At 48.8% G+C, this 18,662-nt stretch overlaps 1 protein-coding gene across 2 annotated transcripts in view; it reads right to left on the bottom strand.

Moving 5' to 3' along the window:
* Positions 1–10,286, bottom strand: part of ATP2C2 (ATPase, Ca++ transporting, type 2C, member 2) — a 95,163-nt gene extending 84,877 nt beyond the window's left edge. For both annotated transcript variants that reach the window (XM_011942201.1, XM_011942202.1), the window contains exon 1: positions 10,095–10,286. In XM_011942201.1, the coding sequence (XP_011797591.1) occupies positions 10,095–10,193 (99 nt within the window). In that variant the 5' untranslated portion in view covers positions 10,194–10,286. The remainder of the gene's footprint in view (positions 1–10,094) is intronic.
* Positions 10,287–18,662: the final 8,376 nt, after the last annotated feature.

Raw genomic sequence — 18,662 nt, 5'->3', positions numbered from 1 at the left:
GAGGAACCTAGCCGTCAGAAGGGGAACCCAACGCTGCCCTCCATTCTTGCACCCAACACCTCCACTTTCACACCAGGACACAGGAATGTGGAAAGATGACACCTGCCTAAATCCATGTGGCCGGCAAGGGATGGGCCCCATCTGCCCTACACCAGTGGCTCCTGGTTAAGAGTGGCCACTGAGGCCAACACTCCTTCCCCTACACCCAGAGCCCCCAGATTAGGTCCAGCTGGAGAGGCAAAGACAGGGAGGGTCCTGAGAGGTACATGGGGGTGAAATAAGCAGTTCTAGTCAGCCTGGTAGTCGGCATCCGTGGTTTGGCACAGGAAAGTGAGGTGCAGTGCCTGCCTGTCATCTCTTCCCCCTGGATCTCTGCAATTACAGATCTTGGGCCCTTCTCTTCTCTGTTTCTGTTTGCACTTGAGTTTCAAGGTGGGCCAAACAACACGTCCTCTGCTGGGCTCTCTTCTCTCCAACAAGCCACAGGAAGTCTTAGGGAAGGTCATAGGAATATGGCCCGGCTAGAGGGGCACCGTCCCCACATCTCCTACCTGAGGACTTGGGGCAGACAGCAGAGGTGATAAACATTTCCAGAGGGGCTGCAGCCTCAAGAGACAATCACGCATTTTCTCCTTGTGGCTCACAGCTCCTCAAAGAAAAAATTCCTTTCAAGTCAATTTCCACACAGAACATGGTGTTGGACTGAGTTGTCCAACCCCCCCACCATTCCCAGGCTGAAGCCCTAAACCCCCATGTCCTCAGACCCCATGTCCTCAGAAAGTGACTGTACTTGGAGATAGGGGCTTTAAAGAGGTCACTATAGCTAAATGATGTCATTGGTGCGGCCTTAATCCAATACAACTGGTGTCCACATAAAAGGAGCGGATTAGGATGCAGACACGCGCAGAGGACAACCGTATGAGGACACAGGGGGATGGCGGCCACCTGCAAACCAAGCAGAGAGGCCTCCGGAGGAACCAGCCCTGCTGGCACCTTGTTCTCAGACTTCCGGCCTCCAGAACTGAGACAATGAATGAGCTGTGAGGAAGTGGAGTCTCCAGCAAGGTCAGCTGGCTGGACAACTTTGGGATTCACATTCATTGGCAACAAAGATGCCTCTCCAGCCCACTCCACCTTCCAGGCAGGGAGAGGGAAGACAGGTGATCTGGATTACAAGCTCCTACCAGCTCGCTGAGACTTAGCACACGGCTTCCACTACTCGCTGAGACCTAGCACACGGCTTCTACTACTCGCTGAGACCTAGCACAGGGCTTCCACTACTCTGAGACTTAGCACACGGCTTCTACTACTCGCTGAGACTTAGCACACGGCTTCCACTACTCACTGAGACTTAGCACACAGCCTCCACTACTCGCTGAAACTTAGCACGGCTTCCACTACTCACTGAGACTTAGCACACAGCCTCCACTACTCGCTGAAACTTAGCACAGGGCTTCCACTACTCGCTGAGACTTAGCACACAGCCTCTACTACTCGCTGAAACTTAGCACACGATTTCCACTACTCACTCAGCCTTAGCACACGACTTCTACTACTAAGTCTCCCGTGTTCTTATCACCATCATGTGAGACGCCTTAGAGACCAGAGGTGCTGGGATTATTAGCCCCTGAAGTATCCACAGATCCAGGTTAACCCCAGAACAATTGAGAAGAATCGCTGACAGTCCACAGGGAAGGTATCGATTGGATGTTTCCTCTCCGACAAGAACCCTTCAGCAGGGCCAGCCTCATGGGCATGAGGCCAGTACAGCCGCACAGAGATCCCTGTGCAGGAGGGGTGGTGGGCTTGAGGCTTCATGCTCCAAGCTGCCATCTTGAAATGCGTAATCATTGGATCTGCATGTGGATGTGGAAATTGAGTCCCATGGGATGATGTATACCTGGGGCATGGCATCTCCCCGACTCCACCCAGTGGCCACGACCGCCCTCCCCGATGAGGGACAACCGGGAGGGTCTACACAAGGGGTGTCCAATCTTTTGGCTTCCCTGGGCCACATTGGAAGAAGAATTGTCTTGGGCCACACATAAAATACACTAATACTCATGATAGCTGATGAGCTAAATAAATAAATAAATAAATTGCAAAAAAAATCTCATAATGTGTTAAGAAAGTTGACGAATTTGTGTCGGGTTGCATTCAAAGCTACCTTGGGCTGCGGGTTGAACACGCTTGGTCTACACTCACCCGGTAGTGATCCCTTGTGTGGTGGAGAGCAACAATCCATAGCAAGTGGAAGTCACCAGGACAGTCAAGGCAGAGATCACAGAAGATAGAAGCAAGTGTCTTCCTGCTATGGGCAGTCTGCTCCATGAATTCTGTAGCCAGTCCTGCCCTCAAGTCAACCTCCTCGCCTTACCTGCCTTCCTTGAACCAGAGACCTTTCCTCTTTGCCCTTGGTCATTCCCAACTCCCCCGTGGAAGTCTCGAATGCACTGACCCAAATTACTTGCCTCTGTGTTGGGAAGCCCCAAGGGGTTGCAGGAGCCCCCAAATGGCCACATACAGACCCCCCCCTCCCGTCTCATCCTCCTCTTTCTCCCACTGGCACCCCAAGTGCTGGGCTGGCACCGCTCTACACGGCACCCCCCCTCCGGGGATCTGGATTCTTGTCTAATAATGCTGTTTACAGAACCACTCCCACCCAGCTACGCCCACCCAGCCCTGAAAGGCAACACAGACCTAAAAGCCCACAATCCTTTCTCTCCCCTTCTTTTGTTCAAACTTCCTCTTTATTTTTCACATGTCCTTTTTTTTTCTGGCTACAAAATTAAACCATATTTGTGGATGGAAATTTGGAAAATGCACAAGATTACAAAGAAGAAAATCTGTCATTCCAAGATAAAAAAGCCGCTCAAAATGATCTTTTTCCAGATTATCTGCATATTGTAAAAGTTTGTTTTTTCCAAAAGAAATTACGACCACCTGTTTCCACTGAATGATGCATCATGCAGGGCAAAGATGGCAAAAGAATCGTGGAATCCACGTGGGTGAGCAGACACATGTCTAGTCCTTCTGTTTTTCTGTATGTTTGACATTTTTCTCTTTCTTTTTTTTTTTTTTGACAGAGTCTTGCTCTGTCACCCAGGCTGGAGTGCAGGGTATGATCTTGGCTCACTGCAACCTTTGCTTCCCTGATTCAAGCGATTCTTCTGCCTCAGCCTCCCAAGTAGCTGGGATTACAGGCGCATGCCACCACACCCGGCCAATTTTGTATTTTTAGTAGAGATGAGGTTTCACCATGTTGGTCAGGCTGGTCTCCAACTCCTGACCTCAAGTGATCCACCCACCTGGGCCTCCCAAAGTGCTGGGATTACAAGCATGAGCCACTGTGCTGAGCCATGTTTACGTTTTTCATGTTAAAAATCTTAGATAGAATCTTAGCCGTCCACTGTGTCATTACATATTCTTCCACAGCATCAGTTCCAGTGCCTGTGAGAATTCTGTTACCTAGATATCCCAGAATACATGTAAACAAACCTCTACTCATGGGCATTTTAAAATATTTTGAATATCTCATTTCTTGTTTTCAAGTTTTTGTTTTCATCATATCTGATATGAGACAAGTCCTTTTTACCAGGTGTCTATATTAACCTTCAAATAACCATCCAAATACCATCCATCTCAACATCTGACTTAGACAGGTTCATCTAAACACTCTACATGATTTTTGAGGTCCCTGAATAAGCTTTCTGCTAATTCCCTTTTTCTCCTTTTCGATAGATTATTAGGTGGGGTGGGAATAAAACCCAAACTCTTGCATCTTGCATAACTTGTATTTCTTTGTCCATGAAAGAGAAACAGCAGCTGAATGTCTACCCTTGAAGATATAGCAGTTGCCTGTGTTCTCATCCAGATGGTCTCTGATTTAGGAGAAATACCGAATCTACAAACAACTTGTGTGCACACAAATAAAAAACACAGGACCACCTATCAGTTCCCAGTCCCCACCCCTAATATGATGGCCACCAAGCAGCAACCATTTAACACACTGGAAGTTCCTTCTAGGAACTTTCCCTCCCTAGGAGTTTGGGACTCTAGGATTCTTTACCCTTAATTTAAAAAGCTTGTGACATTAGGATTGGGGGCAGGGTTTCCGGGATGCCATCTTCAGAGCCTTCAAGTTTTCTGAGAACTTACTAATGTTGAAAGTGTTTCAATGACTGTCTGATTAACACAGACCTTCCGGGGTGGGGGGCAACTTACAACCAAGGACTGTGACATAACACCAGCATGCACATTTGCATCCATGACAACGACCACAACACACACTGTAGCGTCCGAGTGAAGGGTGATACCCACTGAAAGCTTCAATGGCTCAGAGAGAAAGGTTAGCAGGAGAACTGAGTCATCACACAGTGCACAATTGTGGAATCGATGAGAAAACGCTAAGACACCTAAATATTGAGAAGTGTAGTCACACTGCAAGCAGGTGCATTACATGAATCCAGTCTTTGTACATAGCAGCTGCCACAGTCAATGAGCACTAAGCGTAATAGTAAACACAAATAGACACCAAATGAAGACATACTCTTTCAACAACGCCCAACACTAACGTTACCTTCAAGTGAAAGAGCCAGTTCTATGGTAATCAAATGACAGCCTTCAAAATTGGCATTCGCAGGCTGCTTGCTGGCAGTTGGACTTGAGTTTGAGTCTGATTATCCTAAACTAGCAAACAAATTCCTGACAAATGTAAATGTCATTTTGTACACACACGCGTTAGCAGACATTCTCAGCGTCAGCATTTTCAAAATCAAAAGTCCAAAAGTGTTTAAAGAACAGAACTCAAGATGAATGAAAACACTAACCAAAACAGATAACTAGTGAGCAGATGACATGTCAGATGTGGTTCTAGGGTTTTTTTTTTTTTTTTAATGTGAATGACATCATTTAAGGAAATACTTCTTTCTACTGTTCCAATGGGCAGCCTTTAAGGTGGTCCCCAGTCATCACTCTCTCCCAGTACCCATGGCCTGTATAACCCCTTCCCTTTGAGTGTAGACTAGACCTAGACTTACATCAAATGAATAGAATATGGCAGAAGTTATGAGATCTCATATTCAAAAAGGGCTTTGGTTTCCAGTGTCTTTTTTTTCTGTTTTTTGACATGGAGTCTTGCTCTGTCACCCAGGCTGGAGTATAGTGGCGTAACCTTGGCTCACTGCAACTTCCACCTCCTGCATTCAAGTGATTCTCCTGCCTCACCCCTCTGAGTAGCTGGGGTTACAGGCACCCACCATCACACTCAGCTGATTTTTGTATTTTTAGTAGAGATGGGGTGTCGCCATGTTGGCTAGACTGGTCTCAAACTCCTGACCTCAGGTGATCCACCTGCCTCGGCTGCCCAAAATGCTGGGATTATAGGCGTGAGCCACCGTGCCTAGCCTGATTGAGTTTTAATAGAACATCACCAATATATCAAAATAAGGCTGTTCTATTTGTACTTTATAAATTTATTGTAACTTTTTTTTTCTTTTTGAGAGGGAGTGTCGCTCTGTCTTCCAGGCTGGAGTGCAGTGTTGTGATATTGGCTTACTGCAACCTCTGCCTCCTGGGTTCTAGGGATTTATCTGCCTCAGCCTCCCTAGTAGCTGGGATTACAGGCACCTGCCACCATGCCCGGCTAATTTTTGTATCTTTAGTAGGGAGGGGTTTCACCATATTGGCCAGGTCAGTCTTGAACTCCTGGACTCAAGTGATCCACCCACCTCAGCCTCCCAAAGTGCTGGGAAAACAGGGGTGAGTCACTGCTAACGGCCTAAATTGATTTTATAATTGAGTTATAAGCAAACATTTATGTTTATTACAGGTTTTATGCTTATAGTTACTTGAAGTCACACTTTCATACAAATCATTTAAGACAACACTGGCCAGGTGGCTCATGCCTGTAATCCCAGCACTTTGGGAGGCTGAGGCGGGCGGATCATGAGGTCAGGAGTTTGAGATCAGCCTGGCCAACATGGTAAAACCCCGTATCTACTAAAAATACAAAAATTAGCTGGGCGTGGTGGCAGGTGCCTGTAATCCCAGCTAATCAGGAAGTTGAGACAGGAGAATCTGGGAGGCGGAGGCTGCAGTGAGCCAAGATCACACTACTGCACTCCAGCCTAGGTGACAGGGCGAGACTCTGTCTCAAAACAAACAAACAAAACACTGTGGGGTTTCAGTACGTTTATTTAAGTAGATGCCCACACGTTGCTAAATTCTGAGAAACACTAATGATTTGTGAGTTTGGGCAAGCCTTGGGTGAAGGTTGTGTGTGCATGAGCCTCAGAATTCCCATGCATATACTCTTTTCTGGTAACCGAGTGCAATCTCTTAAAAACACAAATCTGACTGTGCCTGTTTTATCACAGTTCTAATGTTTGGCCCATCTGTGAATAAATGAGTGACTGTCATGTCTTGACTTAAAACCCTTCAACGGGCCGGGCGTGGTGGCTCAAGCCTGTAATCCCAGCACTTTGGGAGGCTGAGACGGGCGGATCACGAGGTCGGGAGATCGAGACCATCCTGGCTAACACGGTGAAACCCCGCCTCTACTAAAAAAATACAAAAAACTAGCCGGGCGAGGTGGCGGGCGCCTGTAGTCCCAGCTACTCGGGAGGCTGAGGCAGGAGAATGGCGTCAACCCGGGAGGCGGAGCTTGCAGTGAGCTGAGATCCGGCCACTGCACTCCAGCCTGGGTGACAGAGCAAGACTCCGTCTCAAAAACAAACAAACAAACAAACAAAAAAAAACCCTTCAACGATCCCCCATAGCTCCAGGGATAAAGCCCACACTCTGACAAGGCTCCGTACGACCCTCGTCTGCAGCCTCATCCCGCCAACCTCAACGCCTCTCCCTCTTTTGTCTAGAACTCGCTGTCAACCCCTGCCCTTCATCCAGCTCACTCTTTGCCACTCCTATTCATCTTAAACATCACGTCTTTCTCCCAGCTCTGACACATTGGCATTGAACAGCGAACTGTGACTTGTTGCTGGGTGCCTGTCTCTGCCTCCCAGATGGGATACCTGAGGGCAGGGAGCTGTGCATCCTTAACAGCCCCAGCCTGTAGCACCCACTTGACACACAGAGGGAGCCCCTCTCCATGAATCTAGGTTGAATGGATGGGTGGTCACTACATGTGTCTGTTGGGATCCAAGCCTCACCCTGCAGAGCCCAGAAGGATGAACCTGCTCCCCCGCCAGGAAGGCAGTGGGTTGGGGCTATACCTGCCTCAGTTAAGAGATGGGAGCCCTGAGGGGCAGAGACAGCTTCCTCTGGAGTCAGCGCTGAGTCACCTGGGAAGCAGGAATTTCTGGTCCAATCTCCTCCTTACCTTAATGTTCAGGTCAGCAGTGAGAAACTTTTTATAGTAACTAAATTAAGGAGGCCTCTCAAAGACCTTTCTTTTTGTTGTTGTTTTGTTTTGAGACAGGGTCTGTGTTGCCCAGATTGGAGCACAGTGGCATGATCAGTTAACTGCAGCCTTGACCTCCCAGGTGCAAACAATCCTGCTTCAGCCTCGTGAGCGGCTAGAACCACAGGTGCACACCACCATGCCTAATTTTTTAAATTTTTTGCAGAGATGGCATCTGGCTATGTTGCCCAGGCTGTTCTTGAACTCTGGGGTTCAAGCGACCCTCCTACCTCAGTCTTCCAAAGTGTGGGGATTACAGGCATGAGCCACTGTGCCTGGCTCAAACACCTTTCTTTCCATTCCTGGAAATGCTGAAATCCAGTCTCCAGTTCCCCTCTTAACCACCAGTCCTCTACTCTTTGATTCTCCAGTGCACCTAAGACCACTGGGTCTCAAATAAAGCATCTCCTGGTTTCTCAGTTGACCGTTGGCCTCCTCTATGAACTTTGTTTTGTACACACCTGTATCCTCGGCGCCTGGCAAAACTGGTCGTCAGGAAATGCTCACTGAGCAAACGAAAGTGGCCCCACTAGGAGCTTCACATCCTCATTGATCACATGATGACAGTAAAACTTACCTTGGAGGTAAGAGGCCCAAGAGAAGACACAGCAGGTTCTCAGTAACAATCACTATTAGAACTGGTATAACTGGTCAAAGTGGCTGGGGGAGGGGAGGGCTCAGAGGCCTCCTAGAGGCATCCTGGATGTGGCATATAATTAGTGCTCATAAAAGACGGTTCCAACTATTGTAGAAGTGATCACCTCAACACACACTGCCTCCTTTCCAAACCCTGGGAGAAAGGCATTTCAACGAGAGGACACGAGTAGGAGAGGAAAGGAGGTGTTCAGGTCTGAGCTGACCTGGCAGGAAGTAAGTGCCTGGCCCAGCCTCCTGGCTTCCCCACCTCCCTCCCTCCTCACACTTCCCATCGATTTTCATTGTTACTTCTTGGGTTTGCACAACGCTGCCTCTGGAGACAGCATGCCTTATTTCTCAGCTGGCCTTTGGTGCCGGCTGCTGGTATCACCAGCCTCCTGGTGCAGCACACTGCCCATCGTCACACACCCAAGGCCTCAGGATGCTGCTGAGAGCACCCCAGTCCACAGCCAGGTGGGAGAACATACCAACAGACCAGCTCAACACCTGTCGGACCTTTGAGAACTCTTCTGCAAAGCTTTGGAGGGATGAAGTCCACCTGGCACAGTGATCAAACTCTCCCCAGCATCTCCCTTGAGGTTACATCATCCATGCACCTGCATTCCTGGACAGCCTATGAAACCTGATGGTAACCAACTACACATCAGGAGTGTTTGAAAAATACCTGGCCTGATGCAACCATCGAAAGATGGAAAGGAGAAAACAGGAATGGCAACGTAGGCAAGGCAACCTGTGTTGGCAAATAAACTTCAAACTCCTTTAGCAGAACGTATCACACAAGTAGAAAAATAGATCACAGCAAATTAAGTGAACTCTATATCCTATCAATATTAACACACCACTTCAGAAAAATCGAGATTGTTCAAAAACTGCTAGTTACGTGGTCCTGTGGTCTACCACCCTAACACCAGAATTCTTACATCAACAGGGATGTATAAAACACTATTTTTAAAAAGTCCGAAACACTATCTTTAAAAAGCACGAATACTTAACCTCACAAACAAAATGTTTTGACCATTAGTATTCTTTGGGAGAAAAAAATAAAATTTTAAGTCAAATATTTTTCCACCTTTTTAAAATTATTATTAAAAGGTAATTGTACCTTTTAAGTTTCCTCTCACTGGTCAAAAGGCAATTGCCAAGTCATATTTCTCATTAGCAACCCAGGGGTCTTGTTCAGAAATGGTATTTTTGAATGACTGCTTAAGCTTAAATGAAAAAAAAAAAGTGCAACGACCCCCTGGCGTGCAAATAAACGCTCTGCAGAAATTCAGTGCCCCCTTGCCCTTAAAGCATGCAAGGCGTTCTGTTCGCGAAGCTGAAAAGAAGGGTGTTGGGTCACCCTCAAGCCTGGTTTCACCCCTGGCTTCCAAGAATCCGAGAAACAGGAGGGGCTTTATTTGACAGCTTTGCCACTTTGTTCCCTCATGAACCGCCCTGCCTTGGCACCCTGCTGCTTTACCCCAGCGGGTCCCCTGGAGGTTGCAAAGCAGGCCGACAGCTCTGGGTGGCTTTCTAAAAGTGCCTGCCGGTAGGAAGTGAGGCTGGGAGGTCCCTCAGCTCCAACTTTGCTTTCCATTATTGCTACAACATTTCAGCAATCTTTTGTTTTTTGCATCCCTCTAATTTTATTTTCCAATTTAAGTTTTAAAAATCCATAAAGCAGCCCAAGTCTGGAGACCCAGGAATTTTAATTCTCCGGAGTCAGAGAAACCTAGGTTAAGTTCCCAGCCAGGTCACTTCCTAGCTCCGTGCCCCTTAGGCAATATAATTAACCACTCTCAGCCTCAGTTTCTCATCTGCAAAATGGGTTCACGTGTGGGGTCAACGCTGAGCTCCCGGGGCCAGAGCACACATGAGAGCGTGGCTGCTGTGAGGACGGCTTCTTTCCGGAACCGGGGGAGGAGGACGAATTCGCGAATCGCAGCGCGAAAGCGGCGTCTCGGGTCGGGGACGGTTACGACAGAGGGGATGGGGGGTCGGGTCGCACGCCCGGCGCGGGGTCGCGCGGACTCACCAAGGCTTCCTCCTCGTCCTTTTCCAGCGCCTGGTACTGGCGGCCCCCACCCGAGAAGCCGAGTTTCTTCAGGAACTTGGAGACGCGTCCCTCGACCATGGTGAGCGGGCGCAGGCGCTACCTGCCTCCCTCGGTCCCCGGAGAGGCCCGGGATGGCTGCGCGCGCCCAAGCCAACTGGGCCGGACCCGGTTACCAGGGAGCTGTCTACCTGCCCGCGGCAGGTGAGGCCCCGCCCCCGGGGCGGGGCTGCGCACGGGGAGGTGTAGGCTCACCTGGCCCCGCCCCTCGAGCTCGCCCGGGACCCCGGGTCCCCGCGGATAGCGCCCGCTGGCCAGCGAAGGCCCAGGGAGCGGCTGCGTCGCCTCAGGGCTCGGGCTGTTTCCCACACTTGCAGATCCCCAGAATCACCTGGAGTGGGGGAGATGGAGAAGGAAACGCTGGTGTAAAATCCGGATTCCCAGACCCCTCCCTGCCCAGTTAATTGGGTTTGGAGCCGCCGGGAGCTGGGTTTTTAACGAGCCCCAGGTGATCCTCTTGAGGAAGCCAGTGTGGGCCGCTCTGAGGCGCCGGGAGCGAGGTGGCAGGAGCTGACTCAGACTCACACCTGCGGTTGGGCACGCTGGATGGGTCACCTGGCCTCTCTGAACCTCGGCGACCTAGTCTGTCATTGAGCAGGGAGCAGAAGGCTAAGACCCCCACCTCCAGGGCCCTGGGAGTGAGTCCGGGAGCAGGAGCGGCTGACAGCCCTGCTGCCTTTGGCTCCTTCGTGGTCTGGCATGGTCAGGCCTCCTGTCCTCCTCTGCAGGATGACGCCGCTCTTGCTCATGGCGGGACCTGAGCAGGTTTCTTACATTTTGTGCGCCTTGGTTTACTGCTCTGCAGAACGGCCGCCACTATAGACCTTCTTCACAGTGACATTGAGAGGCCCCAGCGGACAGTGCTGTACAGGAAGCTCTGGAGCAGGGCTTGGCTTAGAGAATGTGCTGGTGTCCCCACGACACCATCCTCATAATCGTCATCATCATCAGAAGGTGCTGGGCTCAAATGGCTCCCAAAGTATGTGAGTCCACACACAGTGTAGACAGTTGCCAGCTGCCAAGTGGGTGCTTTGAAGTGCCAGGGCTTTCTTTGGCTTCAGGTGGGTCTAGATCTGTAACTAGACTCACCATTTAGCAGAGGCGGGGGCTGTGGGGAAGGCCGTGCCACCCACCTTTCCACTGGCTTCCTCATCTCTACAGGGAAGTTGCTTAGGGACTACGGGAGGTGGCCTCTGCATTTATCCATGAAATTCTGAGCAAATATTTGCCACCTACCTCAATTGCTCCTGAGGGTTGACTCCAGCCCACAAAAACCTGTGGGGCAGTTCCAGTGGCCCTTCTTGTATCTCCTGCATCTTCCTCTTTTAAGGAAACAAAGGCTACGGTATCAGCCTGCGCCCCCACCCCCCTTTTTCAACAAAGGTACAGGAATAATGGTAACAGCAAACCTCTGATGTGAGTCAGTCCAGATTTGAATCCCAGGAATGTTCCTTTCAGACCTTGGGCAACTTTCTTCACCTCTCTCCACCTCAGTTTACTCATCCATAAAATGGGGACATCACTACCTACCTGTATGAGTCAGGGTCCCAGTAGGAAACAGTCATTTGAGGAGAGTTTGAGAAACAGACTTTTTACAAAGGTGTGGGGATGATGTAGAGAAACCAGAAGCGCTTATGCCATTAACAAAGACTAGCAAAGAGTGAGAAGTGGCTGTGTTCCCACCCAAGGCCTGAAGGAGCAGACGAGAGAGGAGTTACCTGGAGAAGGGAGCTCTGGGGGGCTGATCACTTCAGCAGAGGGCAACAGAGCCAAGGACTCAGCCTCCTGGGTGGAGAATCCAAAGAAGGGTGGAGAGTGGTGTAGAGGAGGCTGGGCTGGTGGCTCACACCTGTAATCCCAACAGTTTGAGAGGCAAAGGTGGGCGGATCACCTGAGCTCAGGAGTTTGGGACCTGCCTGGCCAACATGGGGAAACCCTGTCTCTACTAAAAATACAAAAATTAGCCAGGTATGCTGGTGGGCGCCTGTAATCCCAGCTACTTGGGAGGCTGAGGCAGGAGAATCGCTTGAACCCGGGAGGTGGAGGTTGCAGTGAGCCAAGATTGTGCTGCTGCACTCCAGCCTGGGTGATAGAGCAAGACTTCATGTCAAAGAAAAAAAAAAGTGTTGTAGAGGAACAGGTAGGAGACATCCTGCAGCCAACCTCAGCATCCTATGGTAAAGGCTGAGTGAATGCTCGCACAGGTAGAGTACCCAGTAGTATGACGTAGTAGTACCCGACATTGCAGGCTCTCAGGCACTTCTATCATATTATTAATATAAAAGAACATATGGGAACTTGGCTCAGTTATTTCTTAGGTCCTTCCCAACCGGCATTCTGTGATTTTTAAGATGATGTTGGATCCAGGGAAGAAGAATGCCTTGTTGGCATCTTCATGTTTTTCCAAGCCTTTAACCAGTCATCTCTCCAGGCGGACCAGCATCCCTGGAGCAGGGCATTTGAAAGCTCAGCCTTCCGGATCCTATCACCATGGCTTCCGCTCCAGCCCAGAGATGTCAAGGCTGGAATTCCTGGGCTAGGTTTGAAAATGCTCAGGGCATTCCGGAAGGAAACTCTAGGTGGTGGATATATACATGTATATTTTAGAGACAAGGTCTCACTCTGTAGTCCAGGCTGGAGGGCGGTGGCGGGATCATAGCTCACTGCAGGCTTGAACTCCTGGGTTCAAGCAATCCTCCCTCCCTAGTAGCTGCGACTACAGGTGCACAGAACCACACCCAGCTAATTTTTTAATTTTTATTTTCATGTAGAGATGGGGTCTTGCTATGTTGCCCAGGCCACTAAATTAGGTTTACGGTGTGTAAAATTAGGTAAATTAGGCTCCACCAGTGTTGGTTATGGTAAATGATGTGCCTGAAACATGGCAAATACTCCAAAATATTTATTGAATGTGTCTCTCATAAACAATAGATCATTAAAATGTATATTTAACAGAACTATCAATGAATGATTTGCTTTATAATAGGGAAATGTGTTGTGTCTACATTGTTATAGTTGTCACTGTTAGACTGACGTCTGTCATCCTCTTTCATGTTTTATTTCTGTGCCTTTTGAGGCAAGCACTCAATCTGCTGTCAACTTTTACTTTGGTTTTGGAATAAACATCTCATTGAAAGTTCTACTGGGAGCTACCTGAAAACACTTCAGAAACACAGACGAGTATTTATGGTCTCTTTTGGTTTCCTTTTCCAGATTTAAAGAAATTTTCCAACTTTAATTTTTGTTTTTCTAACCTCTGCATCCTCTTATATTCTAAGTAATTTAATTACCCAAAGTCTTCTCTTTTTTTGAGACAGTCTTGCTCTGTTGCCCAGGCTGGAGTACAGTGGCGCCATCTTGTCTGGTTGCAACCTCCACCTCCGGAGTTCAAGCGATTCTCATGCCTCAGCCTCCAGAATATCTGGGACTACAGGGGTGCACCACCATGCCCAGCTAATTTCTGTGTGTATATATATATATTAAAGACAAGACAGGGTTTTGCCGTGTTGACCAGGCTGGTCTTGAACTTCTGACCTCAAGTGATCTATCTGCCTGCCTCAGCCTCCCAAAGTGCTGGGGTTACAGGTTTGATCCACCGCGCCTATCTCAAGCTCTTACCTTCTGAGTTGGTTTTTGTTGTTGTTGTGTGCTGTCAGTTACACCTGTTATTTATGTTTGTCTTAAACAACCTTTCTGAGCCCTGTCACTTTGGATTCCATGGTCATCCCCACAGACTTCAAGACTCTGTTTTTTCCAGTTTTCCATTTATTTTCTCTGTCTTCAGCCTGTAAAATGCTAGAGCCCACGTGCAAAGAATCTAACAAGACAGTTGGCTGGAGAACTTTCTGGGGTTTGCAGCTCAATGCCTCAGTGATTCTGCAACATTGGCCAACGATGAATGCCAAGGGTGGGACCCAACCAAAGGCATCCAGCCTTTCTCGAAATGTCTGCTCTGGGCACCTTGAACAATGAGGTGATGCTCTGCAACTCCCATTCACTCTCTGTGTCAAAGTGGTGTCTTTTCACTGCCCGCAAATTATCCCCAGCAATGCCCCAGCACTGCTGGGAGCCGTGATGCAACCTCAAGGCACCTGTATTTTGTTTGGTAACAAACTTCACTCACAAATTCTCTAAGAGTGGCATTGAAGACATCCTTTTTGGAAAAGGTACACTGTACAAAGGTATATTTTGTGCAATTTGTTTCTAATTTTAAGAATTAGGTGGAAGTTATGGTACCTTTCATAAACCCTTGATTCTGTTTTGCAATAGCTGTGCACACAGGCAATAATCATTTTATAGATGGGAACATTGGGACTTGGAAAGGTAAAACCATTTCATTCACTTAACAAATATTTCTCAGCACCTGCCATGTGGCACTGGCGATCAAGCTGGGAACACAACAGGCTCTTTCCCTGCTTTCCTATCTCATCTCCTAATGGGGGAGACAGGCTGTGGACAAATCCATGTGTAATGCAAAGTCAGGCAGTGCATATCGTGGGTTGAATAACGTCCCCTGCACAAGATATGCCCATGTCCTGACTCCTGGAATCTGTGAATGTGACCTTATTTGGAAAAATATCTTTATAGATACAATTAAGGATCTCAGGATGGAATCATCCTGGATTAACTGAGTGGGCCCTAAATCTAGTGACTGTGGCCTGATAAGACACAGAAGAGAAGGTCACCTGAAGATCAAGGCAGGGATGTGACCACAAGCTGCAGAACACCTGGGTCCATGAGAAGCTGGAAGAGGCAGGAGGAATCTCCCCACACCCATCAAGGAGCCTCCAGAGGGAGCACAGGCTCCCTCGCACCTTGATTTCAGAATTCTGCCTCCAGAATGGAGAGAGAATAAATTTCCACTGTAGCCACCCAGTTTGTGGAGCTTTATTGCAGCAGCGCAAGGAGACTAGGACAGTGGGTGACACTAAGAAGAAAAGTGAGGCCGGGCACGGTGGTTCACGCCTGTAATCCCAACACTTTGGAAGGCTGAGATGAGTGAATCACCTGAGGTCAGGAGTTCGAGACCAGCCTGGCCAACATGGTGAAACCTCATCTCTACTAAAAATACAAAATATTAGCCGGGCGTGGTGGTGGGTATGGTGGCCTGTAATCCCAGCTACTCTGGAGGCTGAGGCAGGAAAATCGCTTGAATCTGGGAGGAGGTTGCACTGAGCCAGGGTTGTGCCACTGCACTCCAGCCTGGGTGACCAGGCAAGACTCAGCCTCAAAAAAAAAAAAAAAAGAAAAGAAAAGAAAAAAAAGAAAAAAGTGAGCAGGATGGGGCCTGGAGAGTGGGGCCTCTTGTAGCTAGAGGAGTCAGGAGAGGTAAGACGGGATCTCTGTGGGTACGGGGCAGCGGGGAGGGGTGGTGGAGGGAGTATTCCAAGCAAACAGAAGGGCAGGAGCTAAGGCCTGGAGGTGGAAACAGCTCTGCTGCCACCACAATAGTGAGACCCCCTTATGTGAACCGGTCTATGCATTTGCACCAAAATGAGGGTCACGCTGACATGCTCCCCACACACAGCCTGTTTCCAGGCGCTATTCATGTCTTTCACTGTTTCATAACCATTATTTGCTGAATGACAGGCAAACGTTGGCTGAGCACTTCCTGTAGCTATGGGTACTGCTGGGCTTCTAAAGGGCTTAATTCCAGCAGAAGCAACAAGGCACTGCCCCTTGGAACATGACACCAGGTGCCAAATGAACACGGCTTGGGACTTGCTAAATTCCGGGAGGTAAACACACAGCACAGATGCCTCTGCTCCTCCTCCCTCTTCTGACCTATAGCAGGCATCAGTATTTGATCACCAGGCGGCACTTCCCCCTTGGCTGGGACACGCCTCAGAATCCTCCTTATCAAACTTCAAGTAGCCACTGACAATTGTTTGCACCTGGCAAATTAATAAACCCATTTACCAAAGGATTTTCAGAATAAGGAATGATGGGAACAGGGAGGTGTTAGGGAACCTTCCAGAAGATAGTGGGATGGCTGAAGGAGAGGATCTGTCCATGTGGAGAGAAAAGTCAGGTGGGGAGACAGAAAGAAGACCCAGACAGAGAAAGGCTGACCTCAGAATTCCCAAACTTCAAGACCTTTTCTCTCTCTCTTTTTAAGCCTGCCTGCTTTAAAAGAGAAAAAAAGGTTTTTAAGAGACAACTTCTGACTATGTTGCCCAGGCTGAATTCCAACTCCCGGGCTCAAGGGAGCCCCAGCCTCAGCCCCCTGAGAGCACCCCCCGCCCAGCTCTTTTAACTTCTCCAAGGCCTCTTTCCACAATTCTTTCCCAGGCCAACGGATGGTTGTCCAGTAGGATTTTGTCTACCAAACACCATGGCAATTATTAAGTGTAAAACTGACTCCTTTTTAGAAAAACTTTAGTTGTGAGAGCAGAAATATTGCATAGAAAATAAAGAGTTTCCATGTGTCCCTTCTCCCAGCCCCACCCCCATCCCGTGTCTCTTATGAATAGCATTGTGCATTGGTGCGGTACATTAATACCACCGATGGGCAAACATTGATTTATTATTAACTAAGTCTTTTTTTTTTTTTTTTGAGACAGAGTCTTGCTCTGTTGCCCAGGCTGCAGAGCAGTGGCACGATCTTGGCTTATTGTAACCTTGCCTCCTGGGTTCAAGTGATCCTCCTGCCTCAGCCTCCTGAGTAGCTGGGATTATAGATGTGCATCACCACACCTGGCTAGTTTTTTTGTATTTTTAATAGAGACAGGGTTTTGCCATGTTGGCCAGATTGGTCTTGAACTCCTGGCCTCACGTGATCCACCCACCTCGGCCTCCCAAAGTGCCGGGATTACAGGCACGAGTCACTGCACATAGCCACTCCATTGTTTACAATAGAGCTCACTCCTGAATTCGTACATTCTATGGGTTATGACAAATGTATAAATGACATAATGACATGGGTCCACCATGGCGGTGTCATGGAGATTAGTTTCACTGTCCTGAAAACCCTCTGAGTGCCATTAATTCATCCCCCACTTCCCTGGACCCCTGACAACCGCTGATCTTTTTACTATCTCTGTAAGTTTCGCCTTTTCCAGAATGTCACACAGTTGAAAATGTGACTCCCTTTCAAACTTACTCTCCCTTTAAAAATTGAAAAGCATCCAGGCCTGTCACTCAGAGTCAAGAGAATTGCAATCCAAAGCAAAGAGGCCCAGGGCCTTCCCTGTTTAAACTCCCCAGTTTGTGCCTACCGCGGTCACTCACGGAGGTAACCACCCTGATTTGGCCAAGATGGTCCCAGTTTCACTGTGGATGTCCTGGCATCTTGAAACTCACCAGAGATGAGGTCATCCTCTTGATTTAAAATCCAGACTCCTTCATAGGCCACACCAGGGCCCTGCAGCCCTGACGCCTGACTCTCTCCCCATCTCTCCACTTCTGCCATTCTAAACCTCCTTCCTTGTCTAGGCCCCGGATACGTGCTCTCTCTCCGCCAGCCTCGGCCTGACCTCTTCCCCCTGTCTGGAACACGTGCCAGAGGCCCCCAGCGCCCCTAAATCTCACCCTGCCTCCTCCTGCGCATCCTTGAGGTTGTAACTGAGTTGTCGCTTCTCCAGAGAGGCCCCTCCTTATCCCTGGACCAAATGAGATCTCCTGCAGAGGGGAGCCCCACTGCACCCATGGTTTCCCCAAAGTGATGGCAACTTTATCACAGTTACGAGTTTAAAAGAGGGCGCTGAATGCAAAGAGCGCTGACGCCAACCAACAGAGAGCAGGTGAACAGCACGTGGGATGTCCAGAGGATGGGACATTGTTCAGCCATGGAAAGGAATGAGACGCCCATCCACAGGACAGGATGGATGGGCTTGGAAAACATGATCCAAGTCAAGGAACCACTCAGGTGATCTGCCCAAAACAGGCAACTCCACACAGACAGGAAGCTGATGAGTGGTCGTCAGTGGCTGCGGGGAGGGGGCATTGGGAGCTATTGGCGTTTCTTCTTGGGGTGATGGCAATATTCTGGAATTAACGGGAGGGTTTGCATGCCCTTGTGAATATACTAAAACCCACTGAATCACGCTTTTAAATGAATTTTTTTGGATTGTGTCTCGATACAAATATATTTTAAAATAGGTTCTGAAGACATACTTGTTGAATGGAAAATGAATGGATATTTGTAACTGGGAAGCCTGATCAGAAGTTAAATCTATGATTTTTGTTGACTTTTGGATACAACAGAGTTCAAAGTTCCCAGTTTCTCTCTTTGCAAGTTCCTAGAACCCTGGGTTTCCCAAGTTAGGTTGTGCCTGAAGGGGTGAGGTCAGTTCTCAGGAAAGCAGCTCTTAGAAATGCAGGAGGGGTGGGGTAGAAAAGGGTCTGGGGCTGGATCTTCCTTTCTCCTTGTCTGGTGTAGCCTGTTCCCCAGACTCCATTGCCTGTTGAGGAATTCAGAGGGGCTTGGGATCCCCTCCAAGCAAGGGTACAGGGCGGTCATAGCCTCCCCTCCCACAGTTGATTCTCAGT

The sequence above is a fragment of the Colobus angolensis genome, unplaced genomic scaffold (genome assembly GCF_000951035.1).
Source record: "Colobus angolensis palliatus isolate OR3802 unplaced genomic scaffold, Cang.pa_1.0 Scaffold207, whole genome shotgun sequence".
Taxonomy (NCBI): Eukaryota; Metazoa; Chordata; class Mammalia; order Primates; family Cercopithecidae; genus Colobus; species Colobus angolensis.
The sequence above is the reverse complement of the archived record's forward strand: the minus strand, read 5'-3'. Positions and strand labels throughout refer to the sequence as shown.